This window comes from Phyllostomus discolor, chromosome 7 (assembly GCF_004126475.2).
Source record: "Phyllostomus discolor isolate MPI-MPIP mPhyDis1 chromosome 7, mPhyDis1.pri.v3, whole genome shotgun sequence".
NCBI classification, from domain to species: domain Eukaryota; kingdom Metazoa; phylum Chordata; class Mammalia; order Chiroptera; family Phyllostomidae; genus Phyllostomus; species Phyllostomus discolor.
This window is the reverse complement of record NC_040909.2, coordinates 8,862,015-8,883,365: the sequence shown is the minus strand read 5'-3', so window position 1 is coordinate 8,883,365 and position 21,351 is coordinate 8,862,015. Positions and strand designations below refer to the sequence as shown.

General features: G+C 55.3%; 1 protein-coding gene across 8 annotated transcripts in view; it reads left to right on the top strand.

Annotated features, from left to right (window-relative positions):
- The window catches only part of TRAK1 (trafficking kinesin protein 1), a 102,203-nt gene extending 91,149 nt beyond the window's left edge, over positions 1-11,054 (top strand). For 6 of the 8 annotated variants that reach the window (XM_036030479.1, XM_036030474.1, XM_036030475.1 and 3 more), the window contains 2 exons: positions 4,979-5,081; positions 8,191-9,986. In XM_036030479.1, coding sequence (XP_035886372.1) covers positions 4,979-5,081; positions 8,191-8,995 — 908 coding nt within the window. In that variant the 3' untranslated portion in view covers positions 8,996-9,986. Of the gene's footprint in view, positions 1-4,978; positions 5,082-8,190 lie in introns of all 8 variants that reach the window. The other 2 variants (XM_028518119.2, XM_028518122.2) reach the window with 1 other exon arrangement.
- Positions 11,055-21,351: the final 10,297 nt, after the last annotated feature.

The window sequence follows — 21,351 nt, the reverse complement described above, 5'->3', positions numbered from 1 at the left end:
CCCCGGGAAAGATGGACAAGAGCGCAGGCCAGACCGTGTCTGCCACGTTTCGTGGCTCAGGTGGGAGGGAGCGAGGCGGGTGCGATGATCCCTCCCTACAGCCCCACACGTGGGCTAGACGGTGCGTCCGGAAGTCGAGAGAAGCACCTTTAGGTGCGTCTTTGAGAAGTGGCTCAGAAGGGGTAATGCTTACGGCGTCCACTGAGAACTTCTGTCTGAACTCAGAGGGAGAGAGGGGACCCATGACGAGGACCTAGCTCCCAGCCCCTTTTCTTAGTAACAAGAACATAAAGAATGTTCTTGCATCTTCCCTCCTCACTCAGCCCTGCAGGGAACCCATCCCCCACCCTGCGGAGAGGCTCCCAGAGGCTCAGGAGCCGGGGCTGCCAAGGGGTCGGGTTGGAAGTGTGCCATCAAGCAGGGTGGCGCGGGTTGCCGAGGAAACTTAGGACAGGTCCGAGAGTTTAGATGAGCGTTCTCTGGGGCTTGCTTCCTGGGTGAGGCTCGGTGAAAGCTCCTGCAGAAAGGAGAGGCGCCGACAGCGGTTGGGCTCCTTTTTCGCTGTCACCGGGAATGGCGGGACCATTCTGGTTCTTGGAACGTGAGAAGCACGTTGCTCTAAATAATGCCCCCAGAGGCCCGGTGTGGCACTAGGTATGCAACCTTGGAGTCAAGGGTAGACAGGTAGGCGTCAGCAGGAAGGCCTAGGCATCTTCAGCCCTGGCATTTGAATCCAGGCTGGTCTGGTCCCACCCCCACCCCCCTAGGTCCAGCCTCTATGGTCAGGCTTCTCTGTTGCCCGGCAGCTCAGCTCCGGGAGCCGCCCTCGGCCTGGGACCACTGAGGAGGGACAACTTAGGGGACAAAAGGTGACGAACCTTTTTTTCTTGCAACTGGCCGATGGGAGGACATTGAGAAGACGTGTGTAGTAGGCACTTTTGTCTGGAGCCTGCTATCCCATGGAGAAAAACGTTTTGAGTACATACTGAAAACAAGAAAGTATTCATATATTTTAATGTTTTATTCCTGTGTCACAATTTGCCGATTTTTATGACCCCATGTCTTACAAACGACGACTCCTTGTTTTCATATTTGTAAATCATTTAGATAATTAAAACGGATTGTCGAAAACAATTCTTAGATTAGAGTTTTACTTTATTCCAGTGAATGCTGAGTTTTAATTCATCTGGCAGGGGTGCTTCATCGATGTGTCAGAGGAAGCAGTCGCTCTGGCACTGACAAGGTGCTCCGCTCCATGCTCAGGAGCAGGGAGGAGCCCACGTGTGGTTAAGGATTCAGGCCAGCGCTCGGGCCTTGGTGGATGATTGGATGGACAGTGCGGTGGAATTTTTTCTCTGACGCCTTGACCCTAGAGGGCAGGGGAGGTGGGGTTAAAGCAGCAGAGCTAGAAGAAAGCGGAGGCCAGCCTACGTTCACACCCAGACACGTGGAGACCACCTCAGCCAGGGGAGACCCTTGACCAGGCTGTAGCGTGCAGACGGGCCACGGCGGCCTTCCGGACAGCGGCCGTGCGGTGCTCCGCCTGTCCTCTTGGGCCGCAGTCGCTCCCAGACATCCGTGTGGGCTCACTGGGGGGGTCCTCTGAAGGACCGCCTGCCGCGGTGGCCTTGAGAGAGAAACATTTCTGCCGTCCCCAGCACACGGCCAGCCCGTCCTTCCCTGGGGGTGGGGAAGGGGAGCCCCATTCGGACCGCTGAAGCGCGTGAGCTGGCGTGCACCAATCTGATTTGGATGGCCAGACGGCAGCGTCCGGTCGTCCTCAGGTCCCCACCAAGGCATGCTGGCCTTGCTCTTGCCCCTCCCTCTCCTCCCCTTTGGGAGGGTGGTGGGATCTCCTGCACATCCTCCCTCCCCGGAGGCCCGAGCGTTCCACCAGCAGACTGCCTGGGTCTCGCCCGTAGTCCCCAGCACAGTCTGCAGCGGTGTCTAGGGTGTTGCTGGAGACCGGGCATAGTGGGGGGGGGCAGGCACTCCCATGCCTGCTGCAGCAGCAGGAGCCCATGCGCCCAGTTTTCCGGTCAGTACCAGGTCTCACGGGTCCCCAGGGGAGCGCCGAGGTCAGAGCCCCGTACCAGGTGCATGCCTGCAGAACAGAGACCTGCACACAGGCCACCCACACGTGATTCGCCAACACAGGTCTCGAATGATCCAGGGCTAATGAAGTTCAGAGGTTATCTCTGGTAGGTCAGGATTTTATGCCAGGGTCAGCCCCTGGGGAGGGAAGAACAGATGAAAATAATAAAGGATTAGGGGTTTTATCGGGACAGACAGGCACCTTCCTTCCTCAACAAAACCCTTCAGGAAAGAAAGCGCTGGGCAGGGCAGCGTCAACACTCTGAGCAGCTCCCTGTCCCCCACGACACTGAGGACGGGTCAGATGGAGACAAAGAACCAGGGTCTGAGCCGGCAGGCAGAGCGCTGGGTCCGAGCAACGAGCAGCGCCGTCCTTGGAGGCCCCAGGGAGCAACCCCGGAGGCAGGGCTCGGTGCGTGCCGGTGCGTGCCGGTGCGTGGGGACTTCAGGAGTGAGCCCGCCCCCCCCCCCCCCCCCGAGTCCCCGCCCCGCTGAGAAGATCCTGCCTGCGCCCCCTCCTGTGAGAACTTGCTCTTCCCCACGCAGAGCAGGCCCGTAGGAAGCGCCCGGAGCTGCTCTGTGGCTGCTCCAGGAGCCTCTGGCGACTCACTGTCCCTGTGTTGTGTCCCAAGGAAGGGAGGCGCTGCAGCAGCCGGGCAGGCGGTGACACGCGGTGACACGTGGAGAGCTGGCGGGTCCCAGGCGTCCCAGTGGTATTTCGGAGGGGCCCAACCTCTCTCTGCCTTTGGCACTTTGGAAACGAGTCGATTTTCCTTGGGCTTCTAAAGCTGTCTTTTCCTTCTGGGGAACAATGACTTCTGAATTTTAGCAGCCTTTTCCCGTCCCCGAAACCCACTTGCGTAAGATGGGTTCTGCTTCTGCTGATGCCACTGTGTCTCTCAAATGTCCATCTTACGCCCCCTGTTGCAATAGAAGACCCCGTGGGGTGGGGAGGGGGGAGGGAGGGAGCGGCGTGTCCCCTTGGTATGACGTCTGGCCCTGTGTTTAAATGGGACACGCTTCTAATTTCAAACCCGGCCTGGCTTTTATTTGATTTTTTTAAATGTTACCCTCTCTTCCAACTGTTTCTTCTCAATTACTTCTGTCTACTGCCTTTTTCTTTCCTCCTGCTTAAATAACCCCTCGCGGTATTTGGGATGCTTTTCTCAGGGGTTCTGTTGCTTTTGCTCCTAGACCTCATGGCAGTCAGAGAATCGTGATTGTTCGGTTGCCTTTTTTCCATCGCTCATTCCATTTTTGTTTTGCTTGCAGCAGCTTCTCGGGCATCCGAGTCCCTAAACGTTCCATCTATTAGTTGGCAAACGAAGATTCATCGAGGCTATTTTTATGCACCCCCCCTCCCATCCTTTGCCTGGAGCTCCCTGTGGTTGAGTTTGCTTTTCTGGCCATGGCACTGGCTGCCACGCCAGGGGCCATGGAGCCCCCCTTGACCCAGAGAGAGAGCCGGGTTGGACTGTAATAACCGGCACGGACCAGGCTTGCGTTGCCGCCATTTTTGTGCTCTGGCTGCATCCTGCCTGCCTGCCTGCCGTGTGCGTGTGCCCAGCAGTTTTTGTTCGTTTGCTTGTTTGTTTCATCTTGTTTCTGGTGTTTGGTTTTTGGTTTTTTTTTTCCTAAGACACCATCAGCCACGTGTGGATCTGTAGGTCCGGAGCACCGATCTCTTCGGCTGTGGCTTCCTTTTCTTTTTTTTTGTCCAATCCCAGAGAAAACTTGCCATAAAGAGCCAGAAGATTCTCACCCACAGCCTTTGGAATCTTCAGAGCGCTCATGGGCCCTGATGCCCCGATCAGTTTTCTCCCAGGAGGTCTCTGGGGGCGCTGAGCTGCTGCGGGTGGTGGGGGGGAACAGGCTGGGGGGGGCGGGGGTACCCCAGTACTTCATCGTGCATGCTATCTGGAACAGCATCTTTTTTCCCCTTTTTTCTTCATTTTTGTTAACGTCTGAGTTCTGAGTGAGGATGACCTCTGCAATCATGACGTCTCCCGCAGACCCCCTCCCTCTGATCACTCCCCGCTCTCTGGCGCTCGGCCCCAACGCTTCTGTGACGGACTGTGCTCCAGCTCGCAGCCTCCAGCCGCCTTACCAATAACCCGGTAGACCTTTCAAAGGAAGCAAATTGAGGGTCACTTGTTGCCGTCTCATTTTCATTAGAAATCAGGCACCCTAGAGACGGCACGAAAGCGGCCCGGGGGCTGGCCCCGCGGGCACCGCTGGGTGCCAGCGCCGCAGACAGCCCTGGGTCCCGGGTCGCGGCCACGTTATTGCTGAGGCGGCGGAGCCCCCACGCGCCCCCTGCCGGCCACACACAGGCAGTAGTGGAACCAGCCTCCTCGAGCCCCTTTCTGTGTTAACAGAAAAGGGAGCCGCACGAGCCTTGCCCTGCGCCCACGTGGCAAGTGCCTCTCCGCCCCCCCCCCCCCGCCCCCTGCACCCATCCCCCTCCTCCGGCAGAGTTCGGCAATGAAAAGAAATGTAAAGCAACCGAGACCGAAGCCAATTCTGACCCCCGAAAAGGGGAACCAAATTGACCCCCCCACGGGCCCCTTAGCCCCTCGAACTGGATCCACTACTGGCCACAGAACCCCCGTGGGGAGCCCTGTCTGGACTGGGCTGGAAGCTGGACTCCGATGCTCTGCACGCAGTGCCCCCCACCCCCGGAGTGTGGTCGCTTTTGAGGGACCACCTTCGACCCAGAACATGGGCGTTTCACCTTCCTGGCCCAGCTCCAGGCAACGAGGTAGCCCGTCGCTTCTTGCATCTGTGGAGGGCCATGCCGGGTTTCTTCTCTTTTCTCACGTGTACGAGGATGCAAGAAATATGTTTTGTCCCCCCCTCCCTCCCCCCAATGTACCCGATTTAGCACACCACCCGGGGAAGTGCATGTCACAGACCAACTCCACCTTCACCTTCACCACCTGTCGCATCCTGCATCCTTCAGATGAGCTCACGCGGGTCACGCCAAGGTAAGGGACCCCGGCCCTGGGGGTTGGGGACCCTCCCTGCGAGATGCGGTGTTGAGGAGGGCCCAGGGAGAGAGGTGTGTTGGACGCCAACCCTGGCCAGCGGAAACATCTCGTGAGCGCCTGCAGGCTCCTGTCTGGGGGCCCCTGTTTCCCTTGGAATCGAGGTCCCTATTCATTCAGATCGATGCAGGTGAAGGGACCTGCACCACCTTCAGGGGCCCTGTGCATCGGCTGTGGGAGAGTCTCAGGCCTCTCCTTCATTGGCGGCAGCTGGCCTTCCACAGGCCCCAAAGTTTGCCAGCAGAGCATGGAGTTTCTTCCCAGGCAGGAGTGGGGGCCCCTGTGCCCCTGGAATAGACCACAGAGGCCATGCCCCACAGCCACACAGATCTGAAGACCAGGCCACATGCCCTGTGCACCCGTTTCCCTCTGGTGCCCCCCAGGACAGTAGCGGTTGACACCATCGGGAAGGGGGACTTGCACGGCACAGGGTGGGCTGCGTGGCCGGATTCCACAGCTCCTAGTGAAAGGAAGTGACCCCCCCTCGCCCCCAGTCATTTCCTCTGTGGTGCAAGGTGCCGGGGAAGGAAGGTAAAGCCGAGAGGGCGGGAGGCAATCAGGGCCCGCGTGGAGGGAGCAGCGCCCCCCAGGAGCAGCGCCCCAGGAGCGCCTCACACTCTGAATGACTCTCCGCAGGTGCCGTGCGGAGGACGGCGAAGCAGCCCAGGCCCCGTTGAGCTGAGAGGAGGTGTAGGGCAGACAGTGAGCCCACGGGCGAGGCAGGGGGTGAGCACACGCCGGCAGCGCCCGCCCCGGCAGGGCCGCGAGGAAGGGGCTGTGTGTGCACGCGTGGCCGCCACTAACCCAGGACCTAGGCGTGGGTGTGTCTCTGTGGTGGTGCCTGGCTAACTTTAACTTGGCCTTGACGGCGGACACCCCTAACCCGTCTAAACGCCCCAGTCGAGCCCAGCCCCAGCACTAATACAGGCCTAACCGAAGTTCTCACCGGACGGAGGGGGATCTCCGAGTTTTAGCTTGTCTCCTCCACCTCCCTCCCTGCCTCTGGAGGGCCTGGCTTTCCCCTCCCCCAAGGAAGAGCTCGTGTTTAAAACCCTGGGACAGGGCTTCCCCGGGGAGAGGCAGGCGCCCTGGCACCAGTCTGGCTGGGGCCTGAGGACTCGCGCCTGCGAGGCTGCCCGCGTCTGCAGGGCCAGGCCAGGGCCGGGAGAGCCTGGGCAGTCTGAGGCAAGGGAGGCTTTTTGCCCCCATTTCAAAGAATGGCAGCTCGGGACACAGTGGAGACTGTGCCTGGGAATGGCCCGGGGAGCAAGGCTGTTTGGGTCCGGAGCTCTGGAGACCCGCACTTTGTAGAATTCCACCTGCACCATTTGGAGAGTCCGCCTTTCCACCTTAGGAATCCGCTGTGGTTTCCAGTCTCGGGTTTCTCTGGGTGCCCCCGACCACCGGCACCCCGACCCCAGCGCTTGTGCGGGATGGGCCTGTTCATTCTCTGTGCCTCGCTGGCCCTGTGCTGACCGCTCAGCGGCAAGGTCACCTGAGTGTGGGACCCAGCGATGCCTCAGCTTGGACTTGCCTGTGAGCTGTGCCTCCCGCCGGGGGCCCTGCTCCCGGAGGCCATTCCGGGAGCCTGCTCCAGAGTGCGCCCCCTGCCCCCCTTTCCCTACCTTGGTGCTTTGTCCAAGGGATCTGGTCCTGCCCCCGTCAGGCTGAGGGGAGAGGGCCCTGTCCGCCTGCTCCTGGGGACCACCCAGCTGGCTGCCACCAGGGGGCACCTGCGGCCCCAGGCACCCCCTTGGGTGGCACTGGGGTCAGTCTCGAGAGTCTGTAGGGAGGACGCGCTGCCGGGTCCTCAGCCACCCGTGCGGCAGCAGCCTAGGGCAGCTGCCTGGTGGCCGCACCTCTCCGGTGGCCGGTGTCACAGGAGGTCCCCTCCCATCCTCTGAGCAGACAGCAAGGCAGGTCCCCTGCCGGTCCTCACCCACTTTTCTGTCCTGATTCCTGAACCCAGCTTCTGGAACACAGTGGGTCCCCAGCGAGCAGGACGCGAGTGGGCGCAGGAATCCGCTTCCCTGTAGTGACCGGTTTCAGGCACCTGCTGGGCCTTGGCCTGGGGCTCCATAGACGCGGAGCTGGTGACCCAGGGCAGCTGCCCCTGACCCCATCCCCACACTCTCAAGTTCCAGATTCAGGCAACCGCGGCAGGGACTGGGCACTGCCCCAGGCAAGGGAAAGGGCGCTGTAGTGGGAGTCGGGGCTGGGTCCGCTGCTGACCCCATGTGCACCTTTGGCCTCTGACTCCCGCTGCCCTAGGGCCCCCAACCTGGATGCCCCGCCTGCTTCAGCCATTCCTCGATAAATTCGTACCCTGTAGCACAGGCGGCAAACACAAGGCCTGCGGGCCGAATCCGGCCCTCCACCTTGTTTTATCCGGCCCGGCACCTTGTTTCTACCTGGTGGCAGCACTAAGCTCTTGCTTAACTGTTAAGGAGCAGTTACATTTATGCAGTCCTGAGATTACATTCAGCCCTTCGAAGGCAACTTCGAGGCCGATGTGGCCCCCGGTGAACATGAGTTTGACACCCCTGTCCTATAATCTTGGGTCGTCTCAGGGAAGGAAGTAGGTCGTGGGAAGGAACTCTGGAGCTTGAGTAAACTCGGTAGGGGAAGAAAGCCTCTCTGTCCAACGGCTTCCTCCCCCATTTTTTGGGGGGGGGGTCACTAGACTTGGGTTCGAATCCTGGGCCTTCCACTGAATAGCTGAGTGTGACACTGAGTCAGCCACCCAACCTCGGAGCCCGCTTGCTCACCTGCAAAGGGGACAGTTAAATGCACCCCGTGGGGCTGAGAGACGGGAACCGTGAGCAGCTGCCTGTGAGCAGGAACCACGCCCCACTGAGGGGATCCGAGCCCCTGGGGTGAGAGGGAGGCAGAGACTGGGAAGAGGCATGCAGGGGGCCTGGGCTGGGGGTGTCCTCTCATTGCGTCCCAGGCCTGCCCGGCGCCACGGCAGGGCACTGGCCACGGACCCTCTTCCTGGTGCTCGTGGATGTTTGTTTGCCGATGAGTGACCTCTGTCTTTCCCCGCCAGCCTTAACTCGGCCCCGACTCCGGCTTGTGGCAGCGCCAGCCACGTAAAGTCCACGCCCGTGGCCACGCCGTGCACTCCCCGGAGGCTGAGCCTGGCCGAGTCCTTCACCAACGCCCGCGAGTCCACGACCACCATGAGCACGTCCCTGGGGCTGGTGTGGCTGCTGAAGGAGCGGGGCATCTCCGCGGCCGTGTACGACCCCCAGAGCTGGGACAGGGCCAGCCGGGGCGCCCTCCTGCACTCCCGCGCCCCCAGGATGGCTGTGATCCCCTCCACCCCGCCCAACTCGCCCACGCCCACGCCCACGTCTTCCCCGCCCTCCTTCGAGTTCAAGTGCACGAGCCCCCCCTACGACAACTTCCTGGCTTCCAAGCCGGCCAGCTCCATCCTGCGGGAGGTGCGGGAGAAGAAGAGCCTCCGCAGCAGCGAGAGCCAGACGGACGTGTCCGTCTCCAACCTCAACCTCGTGGACAAAGTCAGGAGGCTCGGCGTGGCCAAAGTGGTGCACTCAGGGCGAGCCCACGTCCCCGCCTTGACTGAGGACCAGGCACCTCTCCTCTGCGGGCCCCCCGGCCCGGCGCCGGCCCTCGTCCCCGGAGGCCTGGGACCCGAGGGCCTGCCTCTCGGGTGCCCTGCTGCCGCCGTCACGAGTGCCATCGGCGGGCTGCAGCTCAACAGCGGTATCCGGCGGAATCGCAGCTTCCCCACCATGGTGGGCTCCAGCATGCAGATGAAGGCCCCCGTGACCCTCACCTCGGGCATCTTGATGGGTGCTAAGCTCCCCAAACAAACTAGCCTGCGGTGAGGGTGGGCGGGGGGACCCTTCCTCGGAGGAGACCAATCTTGTCCTGCCTCCCTCGCTTCCCCCCTGCACTGCGCTCCCTCCCACCTTCCTCCTCGCCCGCCCCCTCCCAGCTAGACAAATCAGCCTCGTGCCTCGTGGGGGGAGAGTGGAGACTTTGTACAGTGTGTACATAGGACTTGGAGACCCGTCTCCAACCTGCCCTTCCTTCAGATCCCGAGGGAAGTGCCCGGCACTGTCCTTGCTCTCCGGAGGATTCACCTGTGCTCACCTGGGGGCGGGGCAGGCCGGTGTCCTTTCCCTCCTCCGTCCTTTGAGAAGCACTGAAACTCCCCAGGACATTCGTATCCCATGGATAGGAAGCCGGGGAATCGTGGCCGGCTGCCGGCGTGCGCACCATGAGCCGGCACATGCACATGGCACCGTCCTTCTCCCCCAGCCCGTGTTGTGTCGTTGGGCACCTTGCCTCTCCCACCCTCTGAGAGCGGAAGGGACCTCCGTCGGCAGCCACGCGCAGCTGCCAGCGCTTCCAGGACTGGAGAGCTGTTCTTTCTTTTACGGGGGTCCAGCCTCTCCAAGACCTGCACGCCCCTGCCCCAGCGTGCAGCCATGTCATTCCCGAGGTGTGACTCCTCCTCTCCATGCCTTCCACCGGAAGTCACCCGCCCCTGTTTTGCCATCAGCCATCAGGCCAGACTCCTGGCCCGGGAGAGAGCGTGTTCACACTCTGCTGCACCGTTCCGCGGCCCCCGTGGGCCGTGCACAAGTCCTGTGGTGTTTGTCTGAGTTTTACAGGCAGGGCCGTCCTCGTGCAGGTTGGGAAGTCCCCTTGGGTGTCCTCTCTGTGGTTCTGACGCCCAGATGCACGCGGCAGCCACCCCCAAGCCGCTAGTGAGAGGCCGGCTTATTTCTGGGATCCGGTGGCACAACCCAGAGGAGTAAGACCAGACCCGAGGCAACTCCAACAGCAGCGTTTAGAGCAAGGGGGGCAGGGGGAAAGGCGGTCGGTCAGTGAAACGCCTCAGTTGTCAACGGAAAAAGAGCCACGGCCAAACGCGACCCCCAGCCGGCTCCCCGGAGAAATGGGGTTGGGGCCCAGTCCTGACTCCAGGCTCTGAGTCTGGCCCACATGCTTTCCCCTCCGTGGTCTCCCGTGGCAGCCGTGCAAGGCCCACACACTTCACCCTGCTGTTGTGCAGCAGAGCAGCCCACGACAAGCCGTTTCCTTCCCCCCAGAGGCCCTCCCACCCCATACCAACTCCCGTCTCCGGTGCCGCCCTTTGTCCCGAGGAACAGATGCAGGTGCTCACAAGATGCAGGTAGGCGAGCAAGGGAGCCCGGCCCTGTTGCTGTCGCTGTGACCAACACGGTTCTGAACTTTTATTTATTATGTATGTGTGCCGTGCTCTGAACACGCACCCTCTCTCCAGCTCCAGCTGCGGCACGTCTGTGGCGTTGCGGTCTCGGCAGGTCATTTATTTATTCTGTGGCCCCTCGTTGCCGGCATTTACGAGAGGAGAACATCACGTGCCGGAGAAACTGGCCCTCTGGCAGCCCCCACTACCCACCCCGCCCACCAACCCCGGACAAAGGATGTGTCCTTCATGGAAGGAGTGTAGCCTTATGTCTACCGAAGACACTTCAAGGAAGTCCCTGGGAAGGACCCTCTGTCCCACGGCTTCAGACTATTTATTCTGCGAACACGAGAGAGCTGGTCCGTTACATTTTCAACACTCCTTGTGGCTGTCAGTGTGCCCTCACTGCAAGGAGCAGACACCTTTTTATTGGAATGTATTTTAAAGCCGTAGGTAGAGTAACGAAGGAACATGGGAACCGTGGGCCGCATGGACCCCTCGGTGGATTCAGAGAGAAGCCACCCGCGTCCCAGAGGAAACACCAGGGTGGAAATCAGCAGTCCAGAGATTGCGGTGTTTAGTGCAGTAAATAAATGATCAACAGCGGGCAACCACTACCCAAAAGTGTGTTGTAATGCATCAAAAAATCAACAATAAAAACTTTATTTGCTAATGAATATCAATAAAATAAGTTCAAATGATGGAAACCACGTTGGTATTCTGGTTGCATTTTTTTCAATCTTTTTCACTGATGGATGATGTCTTTATATAAGACTTAAAAATAGCGGGCTGCGAACCAAAGTGTCGCAGGTTCGATTCCCAGCCAGGGCACATGCCTGGGTTGCAGGCCACAGCCCCCAGCAACCACACATTGATGTTTCTCTCTCTTTCTCTCTCCCTCCCTTCCCTTTCTAAAAATAAATAAATAAAATCTTTAAAAAAAAAAAAGACTTAAAGATATTCAGCTCTTGGGGAAATTCAATAAAAGCCATGTCATGTTTTTTATGTACTGTTACATCCATCCTTTTAACACAGTACTATATTGTAGCCAACTTTCCAGTCAGAGCCCGAAGCTCTTCCCTGCTTTTCAGGGCTGCATACTATTCCACCACATGCACAGACCCACTGCGACCAGTGCAGACCAGCATCCTGTGGCCACACATTGAGTTAGTTCTGACCTGCTGCTATCGTGGCACTGTCATGAAAAAACCTCGCGTGCGTGTGACTTTCCACGCGTGCGAGCACATCTGGGTGATAAATTCCGTGGCAGACGTTACCAAATTGCCCCTGTCGAGTTGTGACAAGAGCCTTTTAAAACCCAGGCACAGGGGAGGGTCGCCGCGTAGGGAGCTGTGAGGAAAGGATACAGTGCAGCTGGTCCTGCCCCCACAATCTCCGGGGCAGTGAGAGTCTGCAGGCAAGCCGTGGGGGGTCTCGGCGTGGGTTCTGTGTCGGGTGCTACCATGTAATGGTGGTGTGACCTTCAGCAGGCCACTCCTTCGAGTCCTCTACTTTTTCACCTGTCCAGTGGGCACCGTCACACCGAGGGTTAATTAGTTGGGTAAATGTATTTCCAACAACTACCGTGTGCCAGAGACCGGTGTGTTCTGTGTAGCAGGCATCTGGGGATAAATGTGTGAGTGACACACTCCTGGAGCGCCCACACGGTCCGTCTGTAGCCGAAGCGGCATGATGAGCCAGGCAGAGAGTTAAATCAGGGTGGTGTAAGGGACTGGGTGGCCACTTCCGGCAGTCAGGGAAGGCTTCTACGAGGAGGTGGCATTTGGCTCAGTCACCTGAGATGGGGCACGAGAGCCCTGGGCCGGGAGCAGCTGGTGCCAGCGCACAGAGGCAGGAAAGCACTCAGGGCGTCTGAGGAGCGGAGAGGAGGCCTCGATTGGGAGTCGGGAAAGATTCAGTCAAGATTCGTTCCGGCCAGGGGGCCGTGAGCAGAGAAGAATCCATGCTCCTCTCCTCCCCTGGAGCCGTGTGTGGAGATGGTGGGGTCACAAGTTGGCCAAGCCTCCGTCATCCTGGGTTTCTGAAGAGCCGTGTGGACCAGGCTCCCTGCCAACCCGCGTGTGATACTCGGCATGAAGGAGGAACAATCGGTTGCTGCGAAGGTGGGTCCTGGGTGCTGGAGCCCCAGGGCAGCCCAGGTGTGTGTGCTTGAGTTTGCCCTTCAGGTGGTTCTGGGGCTCACCCAGGTGAGAACCACTGTGCCAGGCCAGGCGGAGCTGAGCTGGGAGCCCCACCCTGGAGGGCGGGCTCCCTTCCCCGAGGCCCAACAGCTGCAGCCCACCTGGCTTGAGGGGAGGAGGCGGTGGGCAGGTACGTCTGCCCAGCTGTGGGGGGGGAAGGGTTGGAGACAAGGTGCCCCTGGGTCTGGACTTCAAGGACGGGCAGAATTTGCCTCGTGGGACCAAGCACAGGGGAAAGGTGTGCAGGCGGAATGGCAAAGCGGTCCTAGAATGCATCCCCCTGAGCTCATCCTTGGGGTAGAATGGTGACTGGCAGATGCAGAAGGGGCAGTGGCGTTAGGAAACTCACCATAGTGCAGTCCTAAGACTAACTTACTTTGACAACAGTGGATAAGAAACCCGTTGGGAATCTGTCAGGTAGCAGGACATTTGCACACACACATTGTATCTTCTTGTGGGATGTGTATCCAGAGGTGGGGGAGGCGCCTTTGCAGTGCAGGAACCTGTCTTGCACCCGGTGTGACGTGACCCAGGGGGGACAAGCTGACACCAGCTGCTTCCTCAGGTGTGATGGACTGAGCAGGGCCTCACCTGTGTGCTGTTCTGCCACAAACGCCAAACCTGAATCGTGTGGCTGACAAAGGGACAGACCCCAGTCGGGGGGACATTTTATTAAACGATGTACCCGTTCCCTTTACCAGTGCCAATGTCATGAAAGACCAAGGGACAGTCCTGGAATACAGGGGGACAGAGAAGCAACACAGATAATGCAATCCGTGATCCTTAATTTGGCGACAATGCTATTAAAGACCATTTGGTGGCGATCACAGAAATGTGGATATTGAGGATATATTTTGAAATATTGTATTAATATGAAGTTTCCCGAATGTCGTGGTTGGACTGTGAGTATGCAAAAGCCGTTCCCTAGGAGACACTAGCTAAAGGATTAAGATAAAGGCATGTGACATGGGCTGTAAGTCACTTTCAGATGTTTCAGGAGAAAAGCAAGCAAGAATTTTTTTTTTCAAAGGAAGATGTGTGAAAAGAAACCCTCAACTGTGGGAAGCACCCTAATACCGTACGTTTGGTAAACTATAAAATGCAATGCACCCGTTTGCCCCGTGGCCATGGCAGGAGGGTGTTTGAGGTGATTTGGTTTCTCCTCCCTGTTCTTTACCAAATTGCTTCATTTATATCCAAGCTTGCACCTCCCACCCCCGCCGCCCTGGGTGCTCCACCAGAGGGCGCCATGGCCCCAGGGAAAGTCCTCAAAGAGGCTCTTGGTGGGACCAGGAAGCAAGGATGTCAAATTCTTGGCTTTTCATTATGAGGAAAGAAAAAGCTGAGTATATGTTTCTATATATAAGACCAAAAACTAGACTTGGAGTGGTGAGCATGTAATAAAGAAGCATACATATATCAAATTACAATGTGCACCTGAAATGTATATAAGATTATTATTAACCAGTGTTACCTCAATAAAGTTAATTTTTAAAATTAAACTTACCCTAAAAAAAAAAGACTGGGAGTGAAACCTACCAAACCAGTTTGTCTGTATATTGATTGCTCCCTCTCTGCCCCCCCCCACCCCGGCACACACAGCTTCTCCAGGCTGAAGGAGGGGGTCGGAGAGGGTTCCCACCCACAGCTGGTGTAGGAGCCTTCACCTTCCCTGTCCCCAGGTGGAGTGCAGGGTCTTGGGAGAAGCCACAGGTGGGTCTGGGGATGCAAAGACAAATGAGCTAGTTTCACGTGGGGGGCAGGGCAGGGCGGGTAGAAAGCAGAGATGTTCCAGGACCCAATGCTAGCTCCCCACCCCAGCACAGGGCAGTGACCTCCCCGCCACAGGGCAGGGAGAGTAGAAATGGCAGCAAGCATCTGGCCCCAGACGGATGTGGGACTCACTTCTGAACGTTGCTTAGGAGCAGAGACACCCGTGTGCCCTGGGACCCTTCCAGCAGGACACAGAAAGTGGGCACAAGGCCTCCCCCACTGCTCACACGGGTGGGACACAGCGCCAGCTGGGGAGGATTTGGTGGGGCTGGGAAGTTATTCTGAATGATCTTAATTGACTGGGAGCTCACAGTAAGGATTAAGTCGAGATTTAGAAAACTAGATTTTTATTTAATTTAGTTAATTTATTTATTTTTGTGCATTTGGGCTCATAGCTGGGAAACAAGTCCTGGGAGAATTTATTTCTGTGGCCAGTAGAGGGCACTGGAGACAGCAGAAAACCCGAGGGATCCCGCCCTGAGGCTCGGAGCCCGCAATCAGGGGGAATGGCTTTACCCTGGAAAGCAACTCAGGCAGGTGGCTGTGCCTAACACAGACATTGAGGGAAGTCATTAGCTGCTCCAAGGCCACCAGGTGAACTTGATGGAGGCATTCCAGGCCAGGCGGCAGCTCACGTGCAGGCTTGGGGTGTAACGGGAGAAATTGAGCACAGCCTGAGGAGGAGATAAGGGAAAGCAAAACGTACTTTGCAAAACAGCTCCCGTACTGGCGTGTTCCCGTCTTTGCAAATCAACCCACATCCCTTCTAATGCTTCTCCCTTGCAGAAATAACGTTCGCTCTTTGCCTTTTCCAGAGACATTTGAAAGTGAGTTGTAGACATCACGCCACCGCAGCTCCACACGGCCACAGCTCGCTGACGGCGGCCAGGGTGGGAGGAGGTGTCCGTTCACTGGCACTCAGTCACTCACCCTGTCGAATGCCCAAGGTGTAGGCTAACCCCGCTCTGAAGTCCCACAGAACTTGAGGCCAGAGAGGGAAAGTGGGGCCTTTCACTTAGACCAGCGGCCCAGAGGCTCAGCAGCACCTGGGCCCAGACGTGGGAGACCTGGGGAGAGGAAGCTAGACAGGAGTCTGGGGCGCACCGTGAGCAGGTTGGGGCAGAATTCAGCAGGGTCTGCGAGGGCTGGGCCTGCGAGCGCCGGGCAGCCGCAGCGCTGGGGGGTCATTGGCACAGCTGATTCACAAGTGCCAGGCCAGAGTTCAGGGACTTCTTTCAGGAGGGAAAACATAGAGATGCGTGTCCTCCTAAATAAACCCTTAGAGGAAGTCCCCCATAGATAAACCCTTAGTCCCGCCCACGCCCCCTGTTGGTCAGCTGTGGCACTGAGGCCCAATATAGATGGCAGCGGCAACACGAGGCCCTCAATGCTCCCGGCTGCCGGACTTCCAGCCAGCCCGACCTCCTTCACCCTGGGGCCACTCTCCTGCACCGGGAGAAGCAACTGTGTGCTCAGCTGTTCCGAGTAGCTGGCTCGGGTTCTGCAGAGGCTGTGGGAGTGACTCGGCAAAGAAATGGGTTGCTTGCCCAGGGCCTGGTAGGAAGGTTCCTCCACCCCCACCAGGTAATGGCCAGGCTCTGGCCCCGCTCCAGGCTGCCCCGTCAAGGCTGCAGTCCGGACCAGTAGGGCTACACAGGGTCAAAGGGGGGGGGGGGCATGTAACAGACTGCCGGCAGCAGGCCAAGGCTTTACGGGCTGGCGAGTGGCACATCTCAGCCTTCAGTGGGGAAGGATTGGCTTGTTTGTTTTAAATCGACCCGTCATGGGCCAGTATTTTCATAAAGTACGATAACCGTGAATTACAGGAAGAATGAAATGAAAAGAAATACAAAAATCAAAAGAGCAATTTTTAAATCACATTCGACAGACAGGAAGTTGCATTTCAGAAATAAAAGAACAAACGTAACAGGGGAAAAGAAAAGAAAGTATGAAAACAGGGCATGTGGTTCATCAAGCGTGTGCATAGAATGTTTAATATAGAGGCTCACAGTGAGGCTCAATTTTGTTGTGCTGTCATCGCAACTAAACAGGAAGTTTTCCACAGTGAACACTCACACACTCACTTCCAATGGATACGGGACGTCACTGTTGCAGTTCACCCTGATTCAGCCACAGTTAGGCCTCCGGCATCATTTTCCTTCTGCAATGAGCCTCCTGCCCCCTGCACCCTGGTCTCTGGTGTCACCTCCTTCAAGGACATTCCTTGATTCCCAGTTTTGGTGTGTGAGTCCTCATTATGCAAGGAGAAACACAGAAGTTGAAGGTGAAGGTGAGATCAGGAGAAACTGATTGGCTACGTCAATTCTTCCGGTTCAAAACACAAGGTTACATGTATTCAGTAGAACTGCACATTCTTACTTATTGGGAATTGTTTTCCTTTTTACTCTTTCCCCACTCAAATCTGGAAAGCACCTGGTGCTCCCTAATTAGAGGTAACCATAGGTACCAGGTTGTCTTCAAGCACACCTCAACACTTTTTCCCTCGGCTTTAATTCTACAGGAACTCTTTGCTTATCTGTCATCTTGTTCCCTCTTCTGTTTTATTGCTGATTTTCAAACCCTGGGGCCTTTGGGCAGCTGTATGAAAGTTTCAAAGTTAAGATAATAACAGCAAACACCTATTCTTTGGGAAACAGGCCCGTGCCCTTAATTTTCTGGTTCCAAGTTTCAGCTGATTGGGTTGGATAACCAGCAGGTTGACGAGGAGAAATTAGCAGGGGAAGTGGGCGCAGCTGCTCCCAGAGCGGCTGTGCTCCGAAGGCTGTCCACTTGAGGGCGCTGTTGTCTTCCGAAAGGGGAACCGACTTCCATTTCTCCAGCTGGAGAAGCTGCTGAGAACTACACTAACACCTGGGTTTTTGTTTTGCCACGAGGTGATTGGATGTCACTTAGAGACTAGCTCCCTGGCTGGCCTGCCCCTTAATTGAACCAGCTCTGCTGTGCTTCTCTCTCCCAGTTCCTGCCCATTACCTGTCAGAGCTCTGGGTGCAGTAAGTCCTCACTTAACACTTGATAGGTTCCTGGAAACTACGACTGTTAGCAAAAGGATGCATAAAGAAACCAATTCGACCACAGGCTAACTGATATATACAAGAGTTGGTTCTTGCAGCAGATTTCTGGTCTCAAAAATATCACCAAACTTCTAAATAAAGGCCCCAAACACTTCTAACACAAAGCATTGAAATAAATGTGAGCTCTACATACACTTAAGAAAGATGAGTGAAAACAGGTGAGATGGTTGATTTCCAATCTGCTTATCCCAGTTCATAGTCACAGTGACTGGAGCCTGTCCTGGAAGCTCTGGGCCCACAGCGGGAACCCGCCCTGGACAGGATGTCCTTCCATCACAGGGACACTCACACCTGTACCCCACTAACTCAGACTGGGACAGTATAAATGTGGAAGTTCACAGAATGTGCACATCTTTGGAAAAGGGAAGGAAACCCAAGTACCTGCAGAAAACACACACAGACGTGGGCAGAATGTGCAACCCCACACAGACAGTGGCCCCTGTCGGGAAGTGATGTTTTTTCATCAGTGTTATAACAAAATGACGTTGAATGAAATGGAACCAATGAGCAGTGTACTTCTTTGAAAAAAAATTTTTTCTTTCGTACTTTTTTATCAAAAGAAATAAAGAATAGGAAGGAAGAGAGGGAGGGAGGGACGAAGGGAGAGAAGGAGGGAGAGAGAGGGAAAGAAAGGAAGAAAGAAAGAAAGGAAGGAAGGAAGGAAGGAAGGAAGGAAGGAAGGAAGGAAGGAAGGAAGGAAGGGAGAGAAAGAAAGAAAGAAGAAAAGAAAGGAAGGAAGGGAGGAAGGAAGAAAGAGAGAGAGAGAGAGAGAGAGAGAGAGAAAACTGAACAACTGTTATTGGTATCACCACACAGAGAAGGTAGGCTGGAACTTGCAGACTGAACCTAACCAGGTTGATTGCCTACTAGACAAAAATATCAACATCTTTCATAAGATTTAAACAAGGTCCAGAGTCTCATGATGTAACACTCAAATTGTTCAGGGTAAAATCAAAAATTGCTGTGCATACAAAGAACCATGAAAATTTCAATTTTCCTTGGAAAGACAACCGACACCAATGATGAGGTTTCATAGATGTTAGAATCATCAAAGACTTTAAAGCAGCTATTATAAAGGCACTCAGATAAGCAATTGCAAAAACCCTTGAAACAAATGTTAAATAGAAAACATCAGCAAAGAAATGGAAGATGTATGTGGAAAATCTGGAACTGAGAAATACAAAAATGAGAGTAAGAAACTCACTAGATGGGCTTATTATCAGAATGGATACAGCAGAGAAAGAGTCAGGAAATAGAAGACATATAAACAGAAATTATCCATTTCTAGTTGAACAAAGCTTCTAGAGCATGGGGGACAGCAGCCAGAGGTCTAACATTCAAGTCACTGGAATTCATAAGGAGAGAAGAAAGTGTGGTGCTGAAAAAAATATTTGAAGAAATAACGACTGAAAATTTTCCAAGACTGATGAAAGATGTAAACTTACTGATTCAAGAAGCTAAACACATACACTGGAAGAAATCCACTCCCAAACACATCCTAATCAAACTACTGAAAGCTAAAGACAAAGAAAATACTTTGAAAGCAGCTAGAGAAAAAGAACATTCACTACCAGGGAACAATGATTGGGGTGACTACAGATTTCTCAGCAGGAACCATGGAGGTCACAGGAAGTGGTACGGAATTTTTTAAGCACAAAAGAAAAGAACTGTAATAGTTAATATTTAGAATTCTAAATCCAGTGAAAATATCCTTTAGGAATCACAATGAAGCAAAGACATTCTCAGGGGAAGGAAAGAGGAGAGAATTCATAGCAGCAGATGTCCAGGCAGAGCAGTAATGCCCTGGTTCCACCCCAGAGCTGAACTGGTGGTTCCTCTGGACACTGGGACTGAACCTAGGGGTGGGAACCGCAGGTGGAACACTCTTACCTCCACCAGCAGAGGTGGCATCTTCAGGGAGCGCTGTGGCCTTAGTGAGGAGGGCCAAATGGTGGGCACTGTGGGTGGCTGCACAGGTGGCAAGCTTTAGTGGTTGTGGAGATTGTCTGGGCACAAAAGTGCAGGAAATTTGGCAAAAAGAAGGAAAAGTACCTGTGATCCCTTGACCCTAACATGACTGCCTTTAAAAATCAATACACTTAACGTAACCAGAGGACCTTCATACTCAACATGGGTCACAGACCTTTTCCACATCCCTGCACTGCCCTCGTGCTCACTAACAGTTTACCGACCAGATGCCCGCTCATCCCTAGCAGCCCCCTCCCTGTGAAATGCTTAGGGTGTTCCTACGCCTTTGACCTTCTGAGTCAATGCAACAAAACCACCAACACGCTTCCTTTCTCTTCTTTGAGGTCACTCTATTTCCGGAGTACAACTGCAACAATAGAAAAAAGGGTTGGCCGTGTGTGTGTGTGTGTATGTGTGTGTGTATTATAAAGTACGCTGTCACTCTGCGGGGATGATATGCACGCCCTCAGCCATTTGTGTGGTGTGTGCACGCACACACGCAGGGTCTGCCAGTTGCTCACCCTTGTGCCTCCCTTGCACAGCCATGGAAGTGTTGCTGAGACAGCTCTACCTCTCTGGTTTCCCAAACGAATGGTTTGAGTAAACTGCTTCTAAAACCAATCTGTAGCCTAGTGGCAGGAGTCCAGGAACATTTTTCCCTTACTCATTGATTCATTAATTGAACAAGTAACTTTTGATTACTCTGTAAGTGTTGAGCACTGCAGTAGGTGTTGAGAACACAGTGCTACACAAAACACGAAAATCTGTGTCCAGCAAAGCTGACGTCCTGGTCCTGAGGCAGAACCAGTAATCAAAAGCTAAACAATGTAATTCCAAGTGATGAGAAACTTGAGATGAAAAGCAAAGGAAGGAAAAGGGTAGAGCGCCAGGGAGGAGATTTTTAGACAGGATGATCAGGGCAGAGCAGGTGATGCTGGAGCTGAAGGAGCTGAGAGGTCCAGCCATGCTTTTGGGAGGGAGAGTAAGCCAGGCAGAGAGAAGAACAGATGCAAAGGCCCTGGGGTAGGAGCGAGTTTAGTGTTTTCAAGGAATGGCAAGGAAGGCGATGAGGCTGGAGTGCAATGACGGAGGGGTGGTGGCGGGTCAGAGAGGTGGGGTGATGATGAGGCTGTGCGGGAGGTCTGTCCTTTGGGAGCCGTGGTACAGCAGGGGGTCTGGGGCAGGTGCTGCCATTTCTGGGACCCCCCTGAGCCTGATTCTCTGAGACAACACAGCTCAGAGCAGGAGGCAGATACCAACAGATGAGCTTAATAAATCCTTTCGGAACCCAGAGCCCAGAAGAAATTAGCAAGGCACTATTTTTTCTCTTTTGGCTTGACTTCTGATTTCATTATCTGCAGGACTAGCAATGATTTGAAGATGCTGGGGGAAAATTCAATACAGGCTAATGCAGCTCCATTGCACGCTAGAAATCTAGCTAAGTACCCGGGATTCTTTCCTTCGTCTCTTCAGCCCCGAGACAAGGGGGGAAATGGTGGGTTTGCGCTATTGTTTGTTTGAAGAATGAACATAGAATTTTTCTCCCACCCTCCCTTTCCTTTCCCCTGGGACCGGCGGAACCTGAGGACAAAGATGCTGTTCTCAGGTGTGCTAGGCAGGTGTGCGTGGTGGAAGGGTCCCTTCGCTCTAGAGGAGAGATGTGCAACAGCCAGGTTCAGGTAAAGCAAATCTTGGGAAAGCGAATTCTGCCTACCCTGTGGCTACCAGCCACATTGAGACTTGAGTAGCCCCTGGCCAGGGCAGCCCAGGGCAGCCCAGGGCCTTAAGCCCGAGGTTCAGAGGGATCAGCAAGTGCAGGGACCACCAGGCAACTTCTTGATGGCTCAGCCTGGCATGGAGCTAATTCCCAAGAGGGCTGCAGGCTCTATCACTAACTCACTGTGTAGCCTTAGGCAAGTTCATTATCCATAAAATAGGAGTGGGGGGGGGGTGTGTGGAGCTAGGATGAT